Below are 20,130 nucleotides of genomic sequence, written 5' to 3' on the forward strand. Positions count from 1 at the left end.
GAGCTACACTGTTTAATGGGTACACATGGACCAAGCTACACTGTTTAGTGGGTACACATGGACACAGCTACACTGTTTTATGGGTACACATGGACCAAGCTACACTGTTTAATGGGTACACATGGACACAGCTACACTGTTTAATGGGTACACAAGGACACAGCTACACTGTTTAATGGGTACACATAGACACAGCTACACTGTTTTATGGGTATACATGGACACAGCTACACTGTTTAATGGGTACACATGGACCGAGCTATAGTGTTTAATGGGTACACAAGGACACAGCTACACTGTTTAATGGGTACACATGGACACAGCTACACTGTTTAATGGGTACACAAGGACACAGCTACACTGTTTAATGGGTACACATGGACACAGCTACACTGTTTAATGGGTACACATGGACACAGCTACACTGTTTAATGGGTACACAAGGACACAGCTACACTGTTTAATGGGTACACATAGACACAGCTACACTGTTTAATGGGTACACATGGACCGAGCTATAGTGTTTAATGAGTACACATGGACCAAGCTACACTGTTTAGTGGGTACACATGAACCGAGTAACACTGTTTAATGGGTACACATGGACACAGCTACACTGTTTAGTGGGTACACATGGACACAGCTACACTGTTTAATGGGTACAAATGGACCAAGCTACACTGTTTAATGGGTACACACGGACCAAGCTACACTGTTTAGTGGGTACACATGGACACAGCTACACTGTTTTATGGGTACACATGGACCACGCTACACTGTTTAGTGGGTACACATGGACCAAGCTACACTGTTTAGTGGGTACACATGGACACAGCTACACTGTTTAGTGGGTACACATGGACACAGCTACACTGTTTAGTGGGTACACATGGACACAGCTACAGTGTTTAATGGGTACACATAGACACAGCTACACTGTTTAGTGGGTACACATGGACACAGCTACACTGTTTAGTGGGTACACATGGACACAGCTACAGTGTTTAATGGGTACACATGGACACAGCTACACTGTTTAATGGGTACACATGGACACAGCTACACTGTTTAATGGGTACACATGAACCGAGTAACACTGTTTAATGGGTACACATGGACACAGCTACACTGTTTAGTGGGTACACATGGACACAGCTACACTGTTTAGTGGGTACACATGGACACAGCTACAGTGTTTAATGGGTACACATAGACACAGCTACACTGTTTAGTGGGTACACATGGACACAGCTACACTGTTTAGTGGGTACACATGGACACAGCTACACTGTTTAATGGGTACACATAGACACAGCTACACTGTTTAGTGGGTACACATAGACACAGCTACACTGTTTAATGGGTACAAATGGACCAAGCTACACTGTTTAATGGGTACACATAGACACAGCTACAGTGTTTAATGGGTACACATGGACACAGCTACACTGTTTAATGGGTACACATAGACACAGCTACACTGTTTAATGGGTACACATAGACACAGCTACACTGTTTAGTGGGTACACATAGACACAGCTACACTGTTTAATGGGTACAAATGGACCAAGCTACACTGTTTAATGGGTACACATAGACACAGCTACACTGTTTAATGGGTACACATGGACACAGCTACACTGTTTAATGGGTACACATAGACACAGCTACACTGTTTAATGGGTACACATAGACACAGCTACACTGTTTAATGGGTACACATGAACACAGCTACACTGTTTAATGGGTACAAATGGACCAAGCTACACTGTTTAATGGGTACACATAGACACAGCTACACTGTTTAATGAGTACACATGGACCGAGCTACACTGTTTAATGGGTACACATGGACCGAGCTACACTGTTTAGTGGGTACACATAGACACAGCTACACTGTTTAATGGGTACACATGGACACAGCTACACTGTTTAGTGGGTACACATGGACACAGCTACACTGTTTAGTGGGTACACATGGACACAGCTACAATGTTTACAAATATAAATGTCATATGTGCATTACTTAGTTCCAGAGAAATCATTAATTGCCATAATGTTTAATTGCCAAATGGACCCTTTTTGACCCCTACCCTCAGGCCCCTGGGGGTCAGTCCATCATTTACATAAATTTAATCCCAGTCACCAAGGGATGCTACCAATGAAATATTAATGTGATACATTGCTTAGTTCCAGAGAAGAAGATTTTAATATCAATAATGCCAAATGGACCCATTTTGACCCCACCCCTCAGGCCCCTGGGGGGTCAACCTCAACCATTTGCACAACTTTGAATCCCCATCCCAAAACGATGCTACAAGATATATATGAGAGGTATCCATTGATTGTTTATAGAGAATTTATTTAAATATCAATACAGCCCTATTGACCCCTTTTGGCCCCGTCTCTTAGGCCCCTGGGGAGTCAACCACACCATTTGTACAATTTTGAATTTCAACTTCCTAGAAATGCTTCGAGTCAAATTTTCTTAAATTCCAATCAGCGATTATGAAGAAGTCAATTGTTGACTGTCAGACGGAAGGACGACAGATGACGGACGCCGGATGCCACAGTATGTCATTAGCTCACCTTGTTCATTTGGACCAACTGAGCTAATAAGGGATTCATAAATAAGTAAAAATATTACATGACATATGAATGCAATATAAAAATACGCTAATTTTGAGCAAGAGTTATAACAGGAAGGCACATTGGACATGCAACTGCATAAGGTAAAGCTTGAAGGATAGTAAAACTAAACATCAGTTAGAACTGGTACTGTCACATAGCTGTACTTGAAGTACAGCGTGGAGGCTTCGGGTTAAACTGTTTGTCAGCCAATTGGACAAGTGCCTTCCACACATTGTCTGGGAGATGGTCCGTCAGCATGTCTGGACTAACCAAGATTTCCTGGAAATCAGCAGGTGTTTTCCACTCAGCAAAATAGGCTGGTGAGGCAAAGCATGACCTACAAAAGTGTTTAAGGTTACATTAAATAAATGAAAGTTATCATCATCAAAACTGTCACATACTGTAATATTTTGCTTGACTAAGCACTCTTTTTCAGATACATTATTAACCTTATAAACATGCATGTAAATAGGAAAAAACAAACAATTGTACACAACTGAACCAAAGACATATCAAAGTAATGATATTTATCTTGTAATAACCACACCCATTACAGCTCAGTTATAAAGCCAAACATGCTAATTTCCTTGTCTGTGATAATCCTTCCTAGTATTGAGTAAATCCTAAAACAAATACACCTACATCTGGTAGTGACAGAGTTATCCAGTATAATACTCCTGAATCCACTTTTAATTGGTGCCTAAATCTATAACAATTTTGTAGTGAATTGGGGTGCAATATATGCAGTCATCACAGCCTAATAGTTGTCAGGTGAAAATTCTGGTAGCAATTGTATAATTCTTCAGTAGAAATTGAACTTAAACATACAGACTTTAAAAAGTTAATCATTTTTGTTAGTTTGATAATGCTCTTCTAAAAGACATCCAATATGTTAATAAAGTTAAACAAGTAATATTTACAGTTAAGGGAAAATAAATGTTACCAGATTATAACATTCAAAAGTTGAATGACATAGATAAGAATATGACAAAATCTACTATAAGCGATCAATTATGTTTAGAAAAAATATACCTCATCGAGATCCCAGCCATGAACATCCCTATCTTGGCGAAAAAAAACCAACACATGTAGCGGAGGAAAAATCCTTTGAGGCTATCTCCTATGTTAGGTTTAATTCAGTCTTTAATCTTTATAGATATCAAGGCTTGAGGCTTCTCCTCAATGTAAGAAATCTCCTACGTCGGGTTTAATACGGTCTTTAGCCTTAATGTCTACATACCTATCTGAATCAACTTCCATGATGTGTAGGACCTGGCCAGGAGGGTACATGGTGGGGTAGGTGATCCTGTACTGTTCACTTTGCATAATGGCACTCTGAATAGCTTCCTGTAATCAATACAGACTTATCACCTTACAACTGTAACACTACATCTCAATTCTTACATCAACTGTAAACATTACACCTTCAATCTACACATTTACTGTAAACATTACACCTTCATTCTAATGTAAACATTACACCTCCATTATACTGTAAACATTACACCTTCAATCTAATGTAAACATTACACCTTCATTCTACTGTAAACATTACACCTTCAGTCTACTGTAAACATTACACCTTCATTCTACTGTAAACATTACACCTTCAGTCTACTGTAAACATTACACCTTCAATCTACTGTAAACATTACACCTTCATTATACTGTAAACATTACACATTCAGTCTACTGTAAACATTACACCTTCATTCTACTGTAAACATTACACCTTCATTCTACTGTAAATATTACACCTTCATTCTACTGTAAACATTACACCTTCAATCTACTGTAAACATTACACATTCAGTCTACTGTAAACATTACACCTTCAGTCTACTGTAAACATTACACCTTCAATCTACTGTAAACATTACACATTCAGTCTACTGTAAACATTACACATTCAGTCTACTGTAAACATTACACATTCAGTCTACTGTAAACATTACACATTCATTCTACTGTAAACATTACACATTCAGTCTACTGTAAACATTACACCTTCAACCTTCACATCTACTGTAAACATTACACCTTAAAAATCCACACACCCACTGTAAACAGCACACTTCCAATTATTACATTGACTGTAAACAGCACACTTCCAATTCTTTCATTGACTGTAAATAGTTAACATTAACATGTATGGTGCTATTCATGTGAAGTAATGTACAGACAGATCTATCCCATATCTGATGAAGGGTTTTGACCTACCTCTACATTCCTCTGTCCGGTGACATATGCAGAAGTTCCGGAGTCTTGTATGAGAGGCTGGTCAATTCCGCATCCACAAGATTTAGCATTGTCCCCAGGACACAAAGCACACACTGCCTGCCACATACCACTGGCTATCACCTGATACTACAACACAAAGTAACACATCGTAATCAACAGTAACACATAGTAACACATAGTAACATATAGTAACATAGAGAAACAAACAGTAATCCATAATACAACATATAGAAACACAAAGTTATCCTTAGTAACACATAGTGATCTATAGTAACACATAGTAACATATAGTTATCCATAGTAACACATAGTAACATATATAAACACATAGTGATCTATAGTAACACATAGTAACATATAGTAACACATTGATCCATAGTAACACATAGTGATCCATAGTAACACATAGTGATCCATAGTAACACATAGTAACACATAGTGATCCATAGTAACACATAGTGATCCATAGTAACACATAGTAACACATAGTTATCCATAGTAACATAGAAACAAACAGTAATCCATAATACAACATAAAGTAACATATAGAAACACATAGTGATCCATAACAACACATAGTAATCCATTGTAACACAATCCATAGTAACACATAATAACACTTCAAATTATATAGTGATCCATAGTAAAACAGAGTAACACATAGTAACACATAGAACACATAGAAACACATAGTAACACATAGAAACACATAGTAACACATAGTAACACATAGAAACGCATAGAAACACATAGTAACATATAGTAACACATAGAAATACATAGTAACACATAGTAACACATAGTAACATATAGAAACACATAGTAACACATAGTAACACACAGTAACACATTGTAACATATAGTAACACATAACAATACTTTAAATATACTTACCTTAGGTCTATCACAGCAACGTATAGCTGTCAATATGCTTGTTTTAAGATGTTCCATTGAGCAAATACCAAGCCTTGGTACAAGGTCCCGTCCTAACACCACAGAACAAATATAGTCTGAGCAACAGGTGCTGGCCTCAAGGCTGGGGGGAAAAATTATATCTAAATAGGTTTCAACATCTCAACGACTATTTCAATACATTAAAACAGGAGATATTAACTTAAGGCATCTTAAACATTAAATATTACTTCATGTCAACTGGTAGAAAATATCATTATTGTAAGAACAACTTAAGTGGATGATTAGGAGACTATTGTCAGTCACTTGAGTATTTCCTGGATCCAGTGACACAATGCCACCTTCTACATGACTGACCAAAACAATAACAGTAAATAAGGAAATCTCAGAGGGATCTTGGCATCCACCATTGAATGATCTTTTTATGGGCCATATGAAAGTTCTTTTCTTTGCTTTTCCTTTCTTTCCCCTCTTCCTCTTAATCATTTGATAACATGAGGATCCTACATTTGAAGTCTATGAAATATCTTAAAAGAACTTTCTGAAATACATCAACAACAAATTTCAACTGCCGAATTCCAAGACTGCTGCCTGTTGGTAATTTGTTCTCCCAATATGATGCAAAATTTAATGGACACAACTAAAGACCAAGGAGAAGCTACATGTATAGTTTTAGAAATATTACTTCTGAATCAGTACTTCTCAAGAAATAGTGGTAACAATTAATCTTTAACTGTCAAAATCCAAGATGACGCATGTTAGCCATTTTGTTTTCCGAATCAGATTCAAAATTGAATTGACACAACGTACTAGAGTACCATGGCAAGTTTGAGAAAAATCATTATAGTACTTCTCAAGAAATAGCACAAACAAACTTCAACTGTCAAAATCCAAGATGGCCATCTGGTTTCCTGTTCAGTTTCAAAACTTAATGGGCCCAATTAGGAACCATAATGTGAATTTTGAGAAATAACCTTCCAGTACTTTCCAAGAAATAGTGATAATGAACTTCAACTGTCAAAATCCAAAATGGCTACTTGTCGGCCGTTTTGTTTCCTTACCACTCACAAACAGACACAACCAGGGTCCTTGGGGGAACCTACATGTGAAGTATGAGAAATATCCTTTCAGTACTACCCAAGAAATAGTGATAACAAGGATTGTTTATGGATAAACAACAAACCACTGTATATGTAGGACGATTTGAATAGCCCACCATCTAAAAACGAAACATTCAATGTCTTAATTAAATATCCAAGGCCCATTTTACCCGTCATCTAAGTCATCTTGAGAGGGAACATGAGAACAAAAAAGCAACGAGGAACAAGAGAATAAAAACTATCCACTTGATCAAAATACAACTTGACATGGTAATTATTAACGTCGGTAGGGGAGGCAGCATGGACATACAACTTGACATGGTAATTATTAACGTCAGTAGGGGAGGTACATAGACATACAACTTGACATGGTAATTATTAATGTCGGTAGGGGAGGTACATAGACATACAACTTGACATGGTAATTATTAATGTCGGTAGGGGAGGCAGCATGGACATACAACTTGACATGGTAATTATTAACGTCGGTAGGGGAGGCAGCATGGACATACAACTTGACATGGTAATTATTAATGTCGGTAGGGGAGGCAGCATGGACATACAACTTGACATGGTAATTATTAACGTTGGTAGGGGAGGCAGCATGGACATACAACTTGACATGGTAATTATTAACGTCGGTAGGGGAGGCAGCATGGACATACAACTTGACATGGTAATTATTAACGTCGGTAGGGGAGGCAGCATGGACATACAACTTGACATGGTAATTATTAACGTCGGTAGGGGAGGGGTCATGGACATACAACTTGACATGGTAATTATTAACGTCGGTAGGGGAGGCAGCATGGACATACAACTTGACATGGTAATTATTAACGTCGGTAGGGGAGGGGTCATGGACATACAACTTGACATGGTAATTATTAATGTCGGTAGGGGAGGCAGCATGGACATACAACTTGACATGGTAATTATTAACGTCGGTAGGGGAGGCAGCATGGACATACAACTTGACATGGTAATTATTAATGTCGGTAGGGGAGGCAGCATGGACATACAACTTGACATGGTAATTATTAACGTCGGTAGGGGAGGCAGCATGGACATACAACTTGACATGGTAATTATTAACGTCGGTAGGGGAGGCAGCATAGACAAAGTTGAATCCAAGTTTTCAAGGCCCAGAATGAAATTCAAAGCTTTTCAAGGCCCAAGGTGGAATTCAAGGCTTGCTCAAGGCCCATGCAAACCCTGTTTATACTTATACAAATCAGGTTCACATGTTTAAACAGATCATGTTCATGTTTATACAGATCATGTTCACATGTTTATACAGATCGTACACATGTTTATACAGATCATGTTCACATGCTTATACAGATCATGTTCATGTTTATACAGATCATGTTCACATGTTTATACAGATCATGTTCACATGTTTATACAGATCATGTTCATGTTTATACAGATCATGTTCACATGTTTATACAGATCGTACACATGTTTATACAGATCATGTTCACATGTTTATACAGATCATGTTCACATGTTTATACAGATCATGTTCATGTTTATACAGATCATGTTCACATGTTTATACAGATCATGTTCACATGTTTATACAGATCATGTTCATGATTAGTTCATACAATATTCTAGAATTTATGCCAAAATATTTATATTAAGCTTCTGAAAAAGAACAAAACTGACATCTCTCTATTGGCCCTAATATCACTGGTATCACAGCACAGTGTATGTGTGGAGTGATGACAGTGTATGTGTATGGAGTGATGACTGTTTGTGTGTGGAGTGATGACAGTGTATGTGTGTGGAGTGATGACAGTGTATGTGTATGGAGTGATGACAGTGTATGTGTGTGGAGTGATGACAGTGTATGTGTGTGGAGTGATGACAGTGTATGTGTGGAGTGATGACAGTGTATGTGTGTGGAGTGATCACAGTGTATATGTATGGAGTGATGACAGTGTATGTGTGTGGAGTGATGACAGTGTATGTGTGTGGAGTGATGACAGTGTATGTGTGTGGAGTGATGACAGTGTATGTGTATGGAGTGATGACAGTGTATGTGTGTGGAGTGATCACAGTGTATGTGTGGAGTGATGACAGTGTATGTGTGTGGAGTGATGACAGTGTTTGTGTATGGAGTGATGACAGTGTTTGTGTGTAGAGTGATGACAGTGTATGTGTATGGAGTGATGACAGTGTATGTGTGTGGAGTGATGACAGTGTATGTGTGTGGAGTGATGACAGTGTATGTATGTGGAGTGATGACAGTGTATGTGTGTGGAGTGATGACAGTGTATGTATGTGGAGTGATGACAGTATATGTGTGTGGAGTGATGACAGTGTATGTGTGTGGAGTGATGACAGTGTATGTGTGTGGAGTGATGACAGTGTTTGTGTGGAGTGATGACAGTGTTTGTGTGTGGAGTGATGACAGTGTATGTGTATGGAGTGATGACAGTGTATGTGTGTGGAGTGATGACAGTGTATGTGTGTGGAGTGATGACAGTGTATGTGTGTGGAGTGATGACAGTGTATGTGTGTGGAGTGATGACAGTGTATGTGTGTGGAGTGATGACAGTGTATGTATGTGGAGTGATGACAGTATATGTGTGTGGAGTGATGACAGTGTATGTGTGTGGAGTGATGACAGTGTATGTGTGTGGAGTGATGACAGTGTTTGTGTGGAGTGATCACAGTGTTTGTGTGTGGAGTGATGACAGTGTATGTGTATGGAGTGATGACAGTGTATGTGTGTGGAGTGATGACAGTGTTTGTGTGGAGTGATCACAGTGTATGTGTGTGGAGTGATGACAGTGTATGTGTGGAGTGATGACAGTGTATGTGTGGAGTGATGACAGTGTATGTGTGTGGAGTGATGACAGTATATGTGTGTGGAGTGATGACAGTGTTTGTGTATGGAGTGATGACAGTGTATGTGTATGGAGTGATGACAGTGTTTGTGTGTGGAGTGATGACAGTGTATGTGTGTGGAGTGATGACAGTGTATGTGTGTGGAGTGATGACAGTGTATGTGTGTGGAGTGATCACAGTGTTTGTGTGTGGAGTGATGACAGTGTATGTGTGTGGAGTGATGACAGTGTATGTGTGTGGAGTGATGACATTGTATGTGTATGGAGTGATGACAGTGTGTGTGTGTGGAGTGATGACAGTGTTTGTGTGTGGAGTAATGACAGTGTTTGTGTGTGGAGTAATGACAGTGTATGTGTGTGGAGTGATGACAGTGTTTGTGTGTGGAGTGATGACAGTGTATGTGTGTGGAGTGATGACAGTGTATGTGTATGGAGTGATGACAGTGTATGTGTGTGGAGTGATGACAGTGTAGTGTGTGGAGTGATGACAGTGTTTGTGTATGGAGTGATGACAGTGTATGTGTGTGGAGTGATGGCAGTGTATGTGTGTGGAGTGATGACAGTGTATGTGTATGGAGTGATCACAGTGTGGTGTGTGGAGTGATGACAGTGTTTGTGTGTGGAGTGATGACAGTGTATGTGTGTGGAGTGATGACAGGGTATGTGTGTGGAGTGATGACAGTGTATGTGTGTGGAGTGATGACAGTGTTTGTGTGTGGAGTGATGACAGTGTTTGTGTGTGGAGTGATGACAGTGTTTGTGTGTGGAGTGATGACAGTGTATGTGTGTGGAGTGATGACAGTGTATGTGTGTGGAGTGATGACAGTGTATGTGTGTGGAGTGATCACAGTGTATGTGTGTGGAGTGATGACAGTGTGTGTGTGTGGAGTGATGACAGTGTATGTGTATGGAGTGATGACTGTATGTGTATGGAGTGATGACAGTGTATGTGTGTGGAGTGATGACATTGTATGTGTATGGAGTGATGACAGTGTGTGTGTGTGGAGTGATGACAGTGTATGTGTATGGAGTGATGACAGTGTATGTGTATGGAGTGATGACAGTGTATGTGTGTGGAGTGATGACAGTGTATGTGTATGGAGTGATGACAGTGTATGTGTGTGGAGTGATGACAGTGTAGTGTGTGGAGTGATGACAGTGTTTGTGTATGGAGTGATGACAGTGTATGTGTGTGGAGTGATGGCAGTGTTTGTGTGTGGAGTGATGACAGTGTATGTGTGTGGAGTGATCAGAGTGTATGTGTGTGGAGTGATCAGAGTGTATGTGTGTGGAGTGATGACAGTGTATGTGTGGAGTGATGACAGTGTATGTGTGTGGAGTGATGACAGTGTATGTGTGTGGAGTGATGACAGTGTATGTGTATGTAGTGATGACAGTGTATGTGTGTAGAGTGATGACAGTGTATGTGTATGGAGTGATGACAGTGTATGTGTGTAGAGTGATGACAGTGTAGTGTGTGGAGTGATGACAGTGTTTGTGTGTGGAATGATCACAGTGTATGTGTGTGGAATGATCACAGTGTATGTGTGTGGAATGATTACAATTTTTACTCATGGTCTACCTGAGGAGTCCACCTGGCGGAGAAAATGTGAAGCAGATGAGATCTGGATAGTTTGGCTTGAGGAGAATGGCCAGAAGAGCTGCAGCTCCAGCCCCTAAACTGTGACCGGTCACCACTAATCTGGCACCCTGAAATAATCCATGTCAACATTAGACCAACATGTGTTAATATATAAACACGAGTGTTGTCTATAGTTCATCATATACATCTGGATTATTACCATTAATCAGATAGAAGTTTAACCAATGAACAACTTGAGATTATGTTCCAATTGTGTCTTTTTATAGACGCCAACACAATACCACTCAACACTACAACACTGACTTAAAGCAATTACCCAATGTGAATTAGCAGTATGTATGACAAGCCTCTTGGTTCCTCTTATAGTCCTGACCATGATATATATGTACATAAGTTCCATGAATGAAATCTGTATTTGCTGAGGTACATAACATGAGATCAAAGATAAACAAGATAAACAATGAGCCTGTTTTGCTCCTCTGTCCTACTTCTAGTGCAACTTTGAAGTTGATCTAGATCATTGAAGCAGATACTTAGCTGATTAAAACTATATTAAAATACAGTCAAACCTGTATTAAGCCGTCACCCAAGGGACCGACAGAAACTGGCTGCTAAAGACAGGTGGCTGCTAAAATGATTGTGCAATAATGTTACAAAATGGCCACCATGGCTGCCATGTCAAAGTTTTTAAGCGGCTAAAAAATAACAACACTTAGTTGGCTCTCCTTCCTTAAAATCCTCACCAATTTCCAGCTCAATGACACCAGTTGAACTGGAGAAGATTAAAATGTGTTTTTCAAGATGACCGAAAAATAACGCCACTTGGTCAGGACCAACTCGAGATCATTTCAGCTCAACCCTCTATTTGTGTCAGATAACCGAAAAAGTTACTTCTAAGATTGAAGTGATAAGTGTTGATTGTTACCTGGTTCTGCTCAAACGCCTTCTCCAGTATGTGTTTAGTCTGTAGTTCGTCCCTGATATAGCAGGCGGCCTGGTAGATACCTTTGTGGCACTTCCAGTCGCTACATCCGTCCTGCTCAATACACACACAGTCTGCAGACATGTCAGTCAGGGCATCCTGTGTAGGAACAGTAATTTTAGTGAATGAACATCATAATAGAGAGTGGGGTTAACTCTAATCAACAGGGGAAAGTGTGCCACATCATCCCCAACCTGCTTCATTTTTCAGTAAATGAATCAATATACCTGGTAAGCAACATGTTAAATAACTCCACATTAGTTCTGAATTATTTCAGTCAATTTGACCCCTTTCTGCCCTGCCTCTCAGTCCCCTGGAGGGTGGGAACAATATAGTTCACACTTTGGGTTGACCTTTGGCCAAAGAAGCTTTCTGTAAAATTACATTTCTGAGAAGAAGTCAACAAGAGGCCCATGATATACCCTCAAGGTCAGTGTTACCCATATAGACATACATGATATACCCTCAAGGTCAGTGTTATCCATATAGACATACATGATATACCCTCAAGGTCAGTGTTACCCATATAGACACACATGATATACCCTCAAGGTCAGTGTTACCCATATAGACATACATGATATAACCTCAAGGTCAGTGTTACCCATATGGACATACATGATATACCCTCAAGGTCAGTGTTACCCATAAAGACACACATGATATACCCTCAAGGTCAATGTTACCCATATAGACATACATACACTCAAGGTCAGTGTTACACATATAGACATACATACACTCAAGGTCAGTGTTACCCATATAGACACACATGGTATACACTCAAGATCAGTGTTACCCATATAGACGTACATGATATACCCTCAAGGTCAGTGTTACCCATATAGACATACATACACTCAAGGTCAGTGTTACCCGTATAGACACACATACACTCAAGGTCAGTGTTACCCATATAGACACACATGATATACCCTCAAGGTCACTGTTACACATATAGACACACATGATATACCCTCAAGGTCAGTGTTACCCATATAGACACACATACACTCAAGGTCAGTGTTACCGATATAGACATACATGATATACCCTCAAGGTCAGTGTTACCCATATAGACATACATACACTCAAGGTCAGTGTTACCGATACAGACATACATGATATACCCTCAAGGTTAGTGTTACCCATATAGACACACATGATATACCCTCAAGGTCAGTGTTACCCATATAGACACACATGATATACCCTCAAGGTCAGTGTTACCCATATAGACATACATACACTCGAGGTCAGTGTTACCGATATAGACATACATACACTCAAGGTCAGTGTTACCCATATAGACACACATGATATACCCTCAAGGTCAGTGTTACACATATAGACACACATACACTCGAGGTCAGTGTTACCCATATAGACACATATGATATACCCTCAAGGTCAGTGTTACACATATAGACGTACATGATATAACCTCAAGGTCAGTGTTACACATATAGACGTACATGATATACCCTCAAGGTCAGTGTTACACATATAGACAGACATAATATATCCTCAAGGAGTTTTTCTTGTATATTCACACATGATATAATTGCAAAGAATGTATTCCCTGTTTGGACACTTACCCTCAAGGACAGTGTTCCCCATATAGACAGGACACTTACCCTCAAGGACAGTGTTCCCCATATAGACAGGACACTTACCCTCAAGGACAGTGTTCCCCATATAGACAGGACACTTACCCTCAAGGACAGCGTTCCCCGTACAGACACAACAACTGATTTTTCCTTTCTGTCTACAGCCACAAAAAAAGGGAGGGCGTAAATCTGAAATTCAAAAAGAAAAAGTATTTGAGGTAGACTGGGAAAACATGGGTTATATCAGTCAGACTAGAAGAAATTCTTTAGTTGTTGACCTGGGGCAGTATGGTAACATAGAAATGCATAATAATGAGTCAGAGAAAGACCTAAAATAAACATCTCTTGCACATATGTTAGCTATCATTCAAAAAGATTTCATTAGATTCGCAAGGAATTGGCCATCATTACCTTGTTATAAAAGCTGACATAAAGGAGATCAGCATCATCAACATCTGTCCATCTTCTTATGGCTGCAGTGTGACACTGGCAACAGTTGTCATAGTGAACTTCCCCACTATCTCGAGCACAAGCGCAGCACCTACAACAGTTGTCTTAGTGAACCTTCCCAGTAACTCAGGTAAAACACCTACAACAGTTGTCTTAGTGAACCTCAACATTATCTCAGGTACAGCACCTACAACAGTTGTCATAATGAACCTCCATACTATTTAAGGTAAAGCACCTACAACAGTTGTCATAGTGAACCTTCCCAGTAACTCAGGTAAAACACCTACAACAGTTGTCTTAGTGAACCTCAACATTATCTCAGGTACAGCACCTACAACAGTTGTCATAATGAACTTCCATACTATTTAAGGTACAGCACCTACAACAGTTGTCATAGTGAACATTAACATTGTCAGGTAAAACACCTACAACAGTTGTCATAATGAACCTCCATACTTTTTAAGGTACAGCACCTACAACAGTTGTCATAATGAACCTCCATACTATTTAAGGTAAAGCACCTACAACAGTTGTCATAGTGAACCTTAACATTGTCAGGTAAAACACCTACAACAGTTGTCATAATGAACCTCCACAGTATTTAAGGTAAAGCATCTACCACAGTTGTCATAATGAACCTCCACAAGCTTAGAGTGACACTTTACACTAATTGCTCTGGAAGGCATCTGACGGGCCCTTCAGTTTGATGTTCAGAGGGGCAGTTCATGGGGTGATAGACCAAGCAACAAACAATTGTTAAAAAACAATGAGTTCAGTTTGAAGAGGATGGTCAACAGTTTCTGGAACATGTATAAGAAATGAAATTTTCAAAATCTACAAATAGGAGCAATCACCTGTTTAATTTGACAATGGTTGTTGTGAAGTGTTAGCTATGCTCAACCTGTATAGGTACATAAACTACGTCTATTATCGGGCTTAACTGAGTGTAGACCACACTGACTGTGGACATGCACTGTAGTATAACACCTTTGGGATGAACGCAGACTCCATTCTCATGGAAAGCAATCTGTCTCCACACTTACAACAGTATCAGTGGTTTCCTATATCACAACGTTTGTGGTATTTGCTAGATTTTGTGCATGCATTCATCAGAAATCGAAATGTACAATTGTTTGGACAATTGGGGTGTATACAAAAACACCTGGAGCATCAGTTCAGCAACCCATCAGGAACAAGCACAAAACTTCATGCCTTGGCCATCAACTTGAATACACATATAACTGACAGCTTGAGCTTGTTTATGTTAGTCAATAAAAGCTTGTGGGAGGAGCATGAAGATGGGTGCCTGTCAACTAGTACATGTACCAACTGACTGACTGATCAAAGACACACCAGGGACCGGGAACTTGTAAACCTAAACCAACAGTAATGGTTCATTATTCTTTGACCTCTACATACAAAATGGAGCAGGTATTTCCAATAATGTAATATAAAGACAACCTCTAATCTGGAACACAACACAATCAATCTATAATTAAATCACAGGTGTAAATTGTAGCTTTGATATCAAATCAGTCAGAACAGCATTAATTTCAAAACAGTTTAAGCAGTGTAAAACTCAAACAAATATAATGTGAAATGAATGAAATTTTAAGGGATTTAATGCAAAATCAATGAAAACATTTCTAATATCAAATAAGTAAACATAGGTATTGTAATGTTTAATATATGAAAACAATTTTAATGAAAAATCAGTGAAAACAGTTTTAATGCAAAAACAGTTTTAATGAGAAATCAGTGAACACAGTGTATTGTGAAAACCGTGTAATGTGAAATCAGTGAAAACAGTTTTAATGAGAAATCAATGAAAACAGTTAAATATGAAATCAGTGTGATGTGAAATCAGTGAAAACTCTTTGAATGTGAAATCAGTGAAAACAATTTGAATGTGATATTCTTGAATTCAGGTTTAACGTGAAATCAGTGAAAATAGTTTTAATGTGAAACAAATTTTTTCTAGAAATATCATATCAGTGTTATTAAAGCAGTATTTAAGTGAAAGACTTTAAGAATTAAAGCAAAACACTCAACAACAATGTTAGTACCAAAGGTCGATGTTTTTAAGTTCCCAGACATTACAGAATATGATAACACCAATGTTAATACCAAAGGTCCCTGTTTTCCCAGACATTACAGAATATAATAACACCAATGTTAATACCAAAGGTCCATGTTTTAGTTCCCAGACATTACAGAATATGATAACACCAATGTTAATACCAAAGGTCCCTGTTTTCCCAGACATTACAGAATATAACACCAATGTTAATACCAAAGGTCCATGTTTTAGTTCCCAGACATTACAGAATATAACACCAATGTTAATACCAAAGGTCCATGTTTTAGTTCCCAGACATTACAGAATATAACACCAATGTTAATACCAAAGGTCCATGTTTTAGTTCCCAGACATTACAGAATATAATAACACCAATATTAATACCAAAGGTCCCTGTTTTAGTTACCAGACATTACAGAATATAATAACACCAATGTTAATACCAAAGGTCCCTGTTTTAGTTCCCAGACATTACAGAATATAATAACACCAATGTTAATACCAAAGGTCCCTGTTTTAGTTACCAGACATTACAGAATATAATAACACCAATGTTAATACCAAAGGTCCCTGTTTTAGTTCCCAGACATTACAGAATATAATAACACCAATGTTAATACCAAAGGTCCCTGTTTTAGTTACCAGACATTACAGAATATGATAACACCAATGTTAATACCAAAGGTCCATGTTTTAGTTCCCAGACATTACAGAATATAATAACACCAATGTTAATACCAAAGGTCCCTGTTTTCCCAGACATTACAGAATATGATAACACCAATGTTAATACCAAAGGTCCCTGTTTTAGTTCCCAGACATTACAGAATATGATAACACCAATGTTAATACCAAAGGTCCCTGTTTTCCCAGACATTACAGAATATAATAACACCAATGTTAATACCAAAGGTCCCTGTTTTCCCAGACATTACAGAATATGATAACACCAATGTTAATACCAAAGGTCCCTGTTTTCCCAGACATTACAGAATATGATAACACCAATGTTAATACCAAAGGTCCATGTTTTAGTTACCAGACATTACAGAATATGATAACACCAATGTTAATACCAAAGGTCCCTGTTTTCCCAGACATTACAGAATATAATAACACCAATGTTAATACCAAAGGTCCCTGTTTTCCCAGACATTACAGAATATGATAACACCAATGTTAATACCAAAGGTCCCTGTTTTCCCAGACATTACAGAATATAATAACACCAATGTTAATACCAAAGGTCCCTGTTTTAGTTCCCAGACATTACAGAATATAATAACACCAATGTTAATACCAAAGGTCTCTGTTTTAGTTCCCAGACATTACAGAATATAATAACACCAATGTTAATACCAAAGGTCCATGTTTTAGTTCCCAGACATTACAGAATATAATAACACCAATGTTAATACCAAAGGTCCCTGTTTTCCCAGACATTACAGAATATAATAACACCAATATTAATACCAAAGGTCCATGTTTTAGTTCCCAGACATTACAGAATATAATAACACCAATGTTAATACCAAAGGTCCATGTTTTAGTTCCCAGACATTACAGAATATAATAACACCAATATTAATACCAAAGGTCCATGTTTTAGTTCCCAGACATTACAGAATATAATAACACCAATGTTAATACCAAAGGTCCCTGTTTTCCCAGACATTACAGAATATAATAACACCAATGTTAATACCAAAGGTCCATGTTTTAGTTCCCAGACATTACAGAATATAATAACACCAATGTTAATACCAAAGGTCCATGTTTTAGTTCCCAGACATTACAGAATATAATAACACCAATGTTAATACCAAAGGTCCCTGTTTTAGTTCCCAGACATTACAGAATATAATAACACCAATGTTAATACCAAAGGTCTCTGTTTTAGTTCCCAGACATTACAGAATATGATAACACCAATGTTAATACCAAAGGTCCCTGTTTTCCCAGACATTACAGAATATGATAACACCAATATTAATACCAAAGGTCGATGTTTTAGTTGCCAGACATTACAGAATATGATAACACCAATGTTAATACCAAAGGTCCCTGTTTTAGTTACCAGACATTACAGAATATAATAACACCAATGTTAATACCAAAGGTCCCTGTTTTAGTTACCAGACATTACAGAATATGATAACACCAATGTTAATACCAAAGGTCCCTGTTTTAGTTACCAGACATTACAGAATAAAACACCAATGTTAATACCAAAGGTCCCTGTTTTAGTTCAGACATTACAGAATATGATAACACCAATGTTAATACCAAAGGTCCATGTTTTAGTTACCAGACATTACAGAATATAATAACACCAATTTTTATACCAAAGGTCCCTGTTTTAGTTACCAGACATTACAGTATATGATAACACCAATGTTAATACCAAAGGTCCCTGTTTTCCCAGACATTACAGAATATGATAACACCAATGTTAATACCAAAGGTCCCTGTTTTAGTTCACAGACATTACAGAATATAATAACACCAATGTTAATACCAAAGGTCCCTGTTTTAGTTCACAGACATTACAGAATATAATAACACCAATGTTAATACCAAAGGTCGCTGTTTTAGTTCCCAGACATTACAGAATATAATAACACCAATGTTAATACCAAAGGTCCCTGTTTTAGTTACCAGACATTACAGAATATGATAACACCAATGTTAATACCAAAGGTCCCTGTTTTAGTTCCCAGACATTACAGAATATGATAACACCAATGTTAATACCAAAGGTCCCTGTTTTAGTTCCCAGACATTACAGAATATAATAACACCAATGTTAATACCAAAGGTCCCTGTTTTAGTTACCAGACATTACAGAATATGATAACACCAATATTAATACCAAAGGTCCCTGTTTTAGTTACCAGACATTACAGAATATGATAACACCAATATTAATACCAAAGGTCCCTGTTTTCCCAGACATTACAGAATATAATAACACCAATGTGAAGTTAAGGTTAGATAAGGAAAGGCCACACTATAGAGAGTCTACCACAACAGTGCTAGCTACAGACTCACTGGCTCTGATCACTCATGTCATTGTATTCACACCGCATCGACTCGTTCACACTCCCACAACAATTGTCCCATGACGGCAAATGTTGTAAAAATGAACAACTGAAAGACAATTATAGTTGGATGTTTACCATACTGTGTTTGGTGGGTATTATACAGAGTTTGGTGGGTATTATACAGTGTTTGGTGGGTATTATACTGTGTTTGGTGGGTATTATACTGTGTTTGTTGGGTATTATACTGTGTTTTGTGGGTATTATACTGTGTTTGGTGGGTATTATACAGAGTTTGGTGGGTATTATACTGTGTTTGGTGGGTATTATACTGTGTTTGGTGGGTATTATACTGTGTTTGGTGGGTATTATACTGTGTTTGGTGGGTATCATACAGTGTTTGGTGGGTATTATACAGGGTTTGGTGGGTATTATACTGTGTTTGGTGGGTATTATACAGTGTTTGGTGGGTATTATACAGTATTTGGTGGATATTATACTGTGTTGAATGGGTATTATACTGTGTTTGGTGGGTATTATACTGTGTTTGATGGGTATTATACTGTGTTTGGTGGGTTTTATACTGTGTTTGGTGGGTATTATACAGTGTTTGGTGGGT

General features: G+C 38.2%; 1 protein-coding gene across 2 annotated transcripts in view; it reads right to left on the bottom strand.

Moving 5' to 3' along the window:
- Positions 1–390: 390 nt before the first annotated feature.
- LOC117323412 (sn1-specific diacylglycerol lipase beta-like) overlaps positions 391–20,130 on the bottom strand; it is a 30,591-nt gene continuing 10,851 nt past the window's right edge. The window contains exons 6-14 of one of the 2 annotated variants that reach the window (XM_033878625.1): positions 19,522–19,620; positions 14,352–14,481; positions 14,046–14,129; positions 12,274–12,429; positions 11,328–11,455; positions 5,767–5,908; positions 4,852–4,998; positions 3,872–3,978; positions 391–2,968 (exon numbers count right to left, since the gene is read on the bottom strand). In XM_033878625.1, the coding sequence (XP_033734516.1) occupies positions 2,782–2,968; positions 3,872–3,978; positions 4,852–4,998; positions 5,767–5,908; positions 11,328–11,455; positions 12,274–12,429; positions 14,046–14,129; positions 14,352–14,481; positions 19,522–19,620 (1,180 nt within the window). In that variant the 3' untranslated portion in view covers positions 391–2,781. The remainder of the gene's footprint in view (positions 2,969–3,871; positions 3,979–4,851; positions 4,999–5,766; positions 5,909–11,327; positions 11,456–12,273; positions 12,430–14,045; positions 14,130–14,351; positions 14,482–19,521; positions 19,621–20,130) is intronic. The other variant, XM_033878634.1, reaches the window with a different exon arrangement.

The sequence above is a fragment of the Pecten maximus genome, chromosome 1 (assembly GCF_902652985.1).
Source record: "Pecten maximus chromosome 1, xPecMax1.1, whole genome shotgun sequence".
Taxonomy (NCBI): domain Eukaryota; kingdom Metazoa; phylum Mollusca; class Bivalvia; order Pectinida; family Pectinidae; genus Pecten; species Pecten maximus.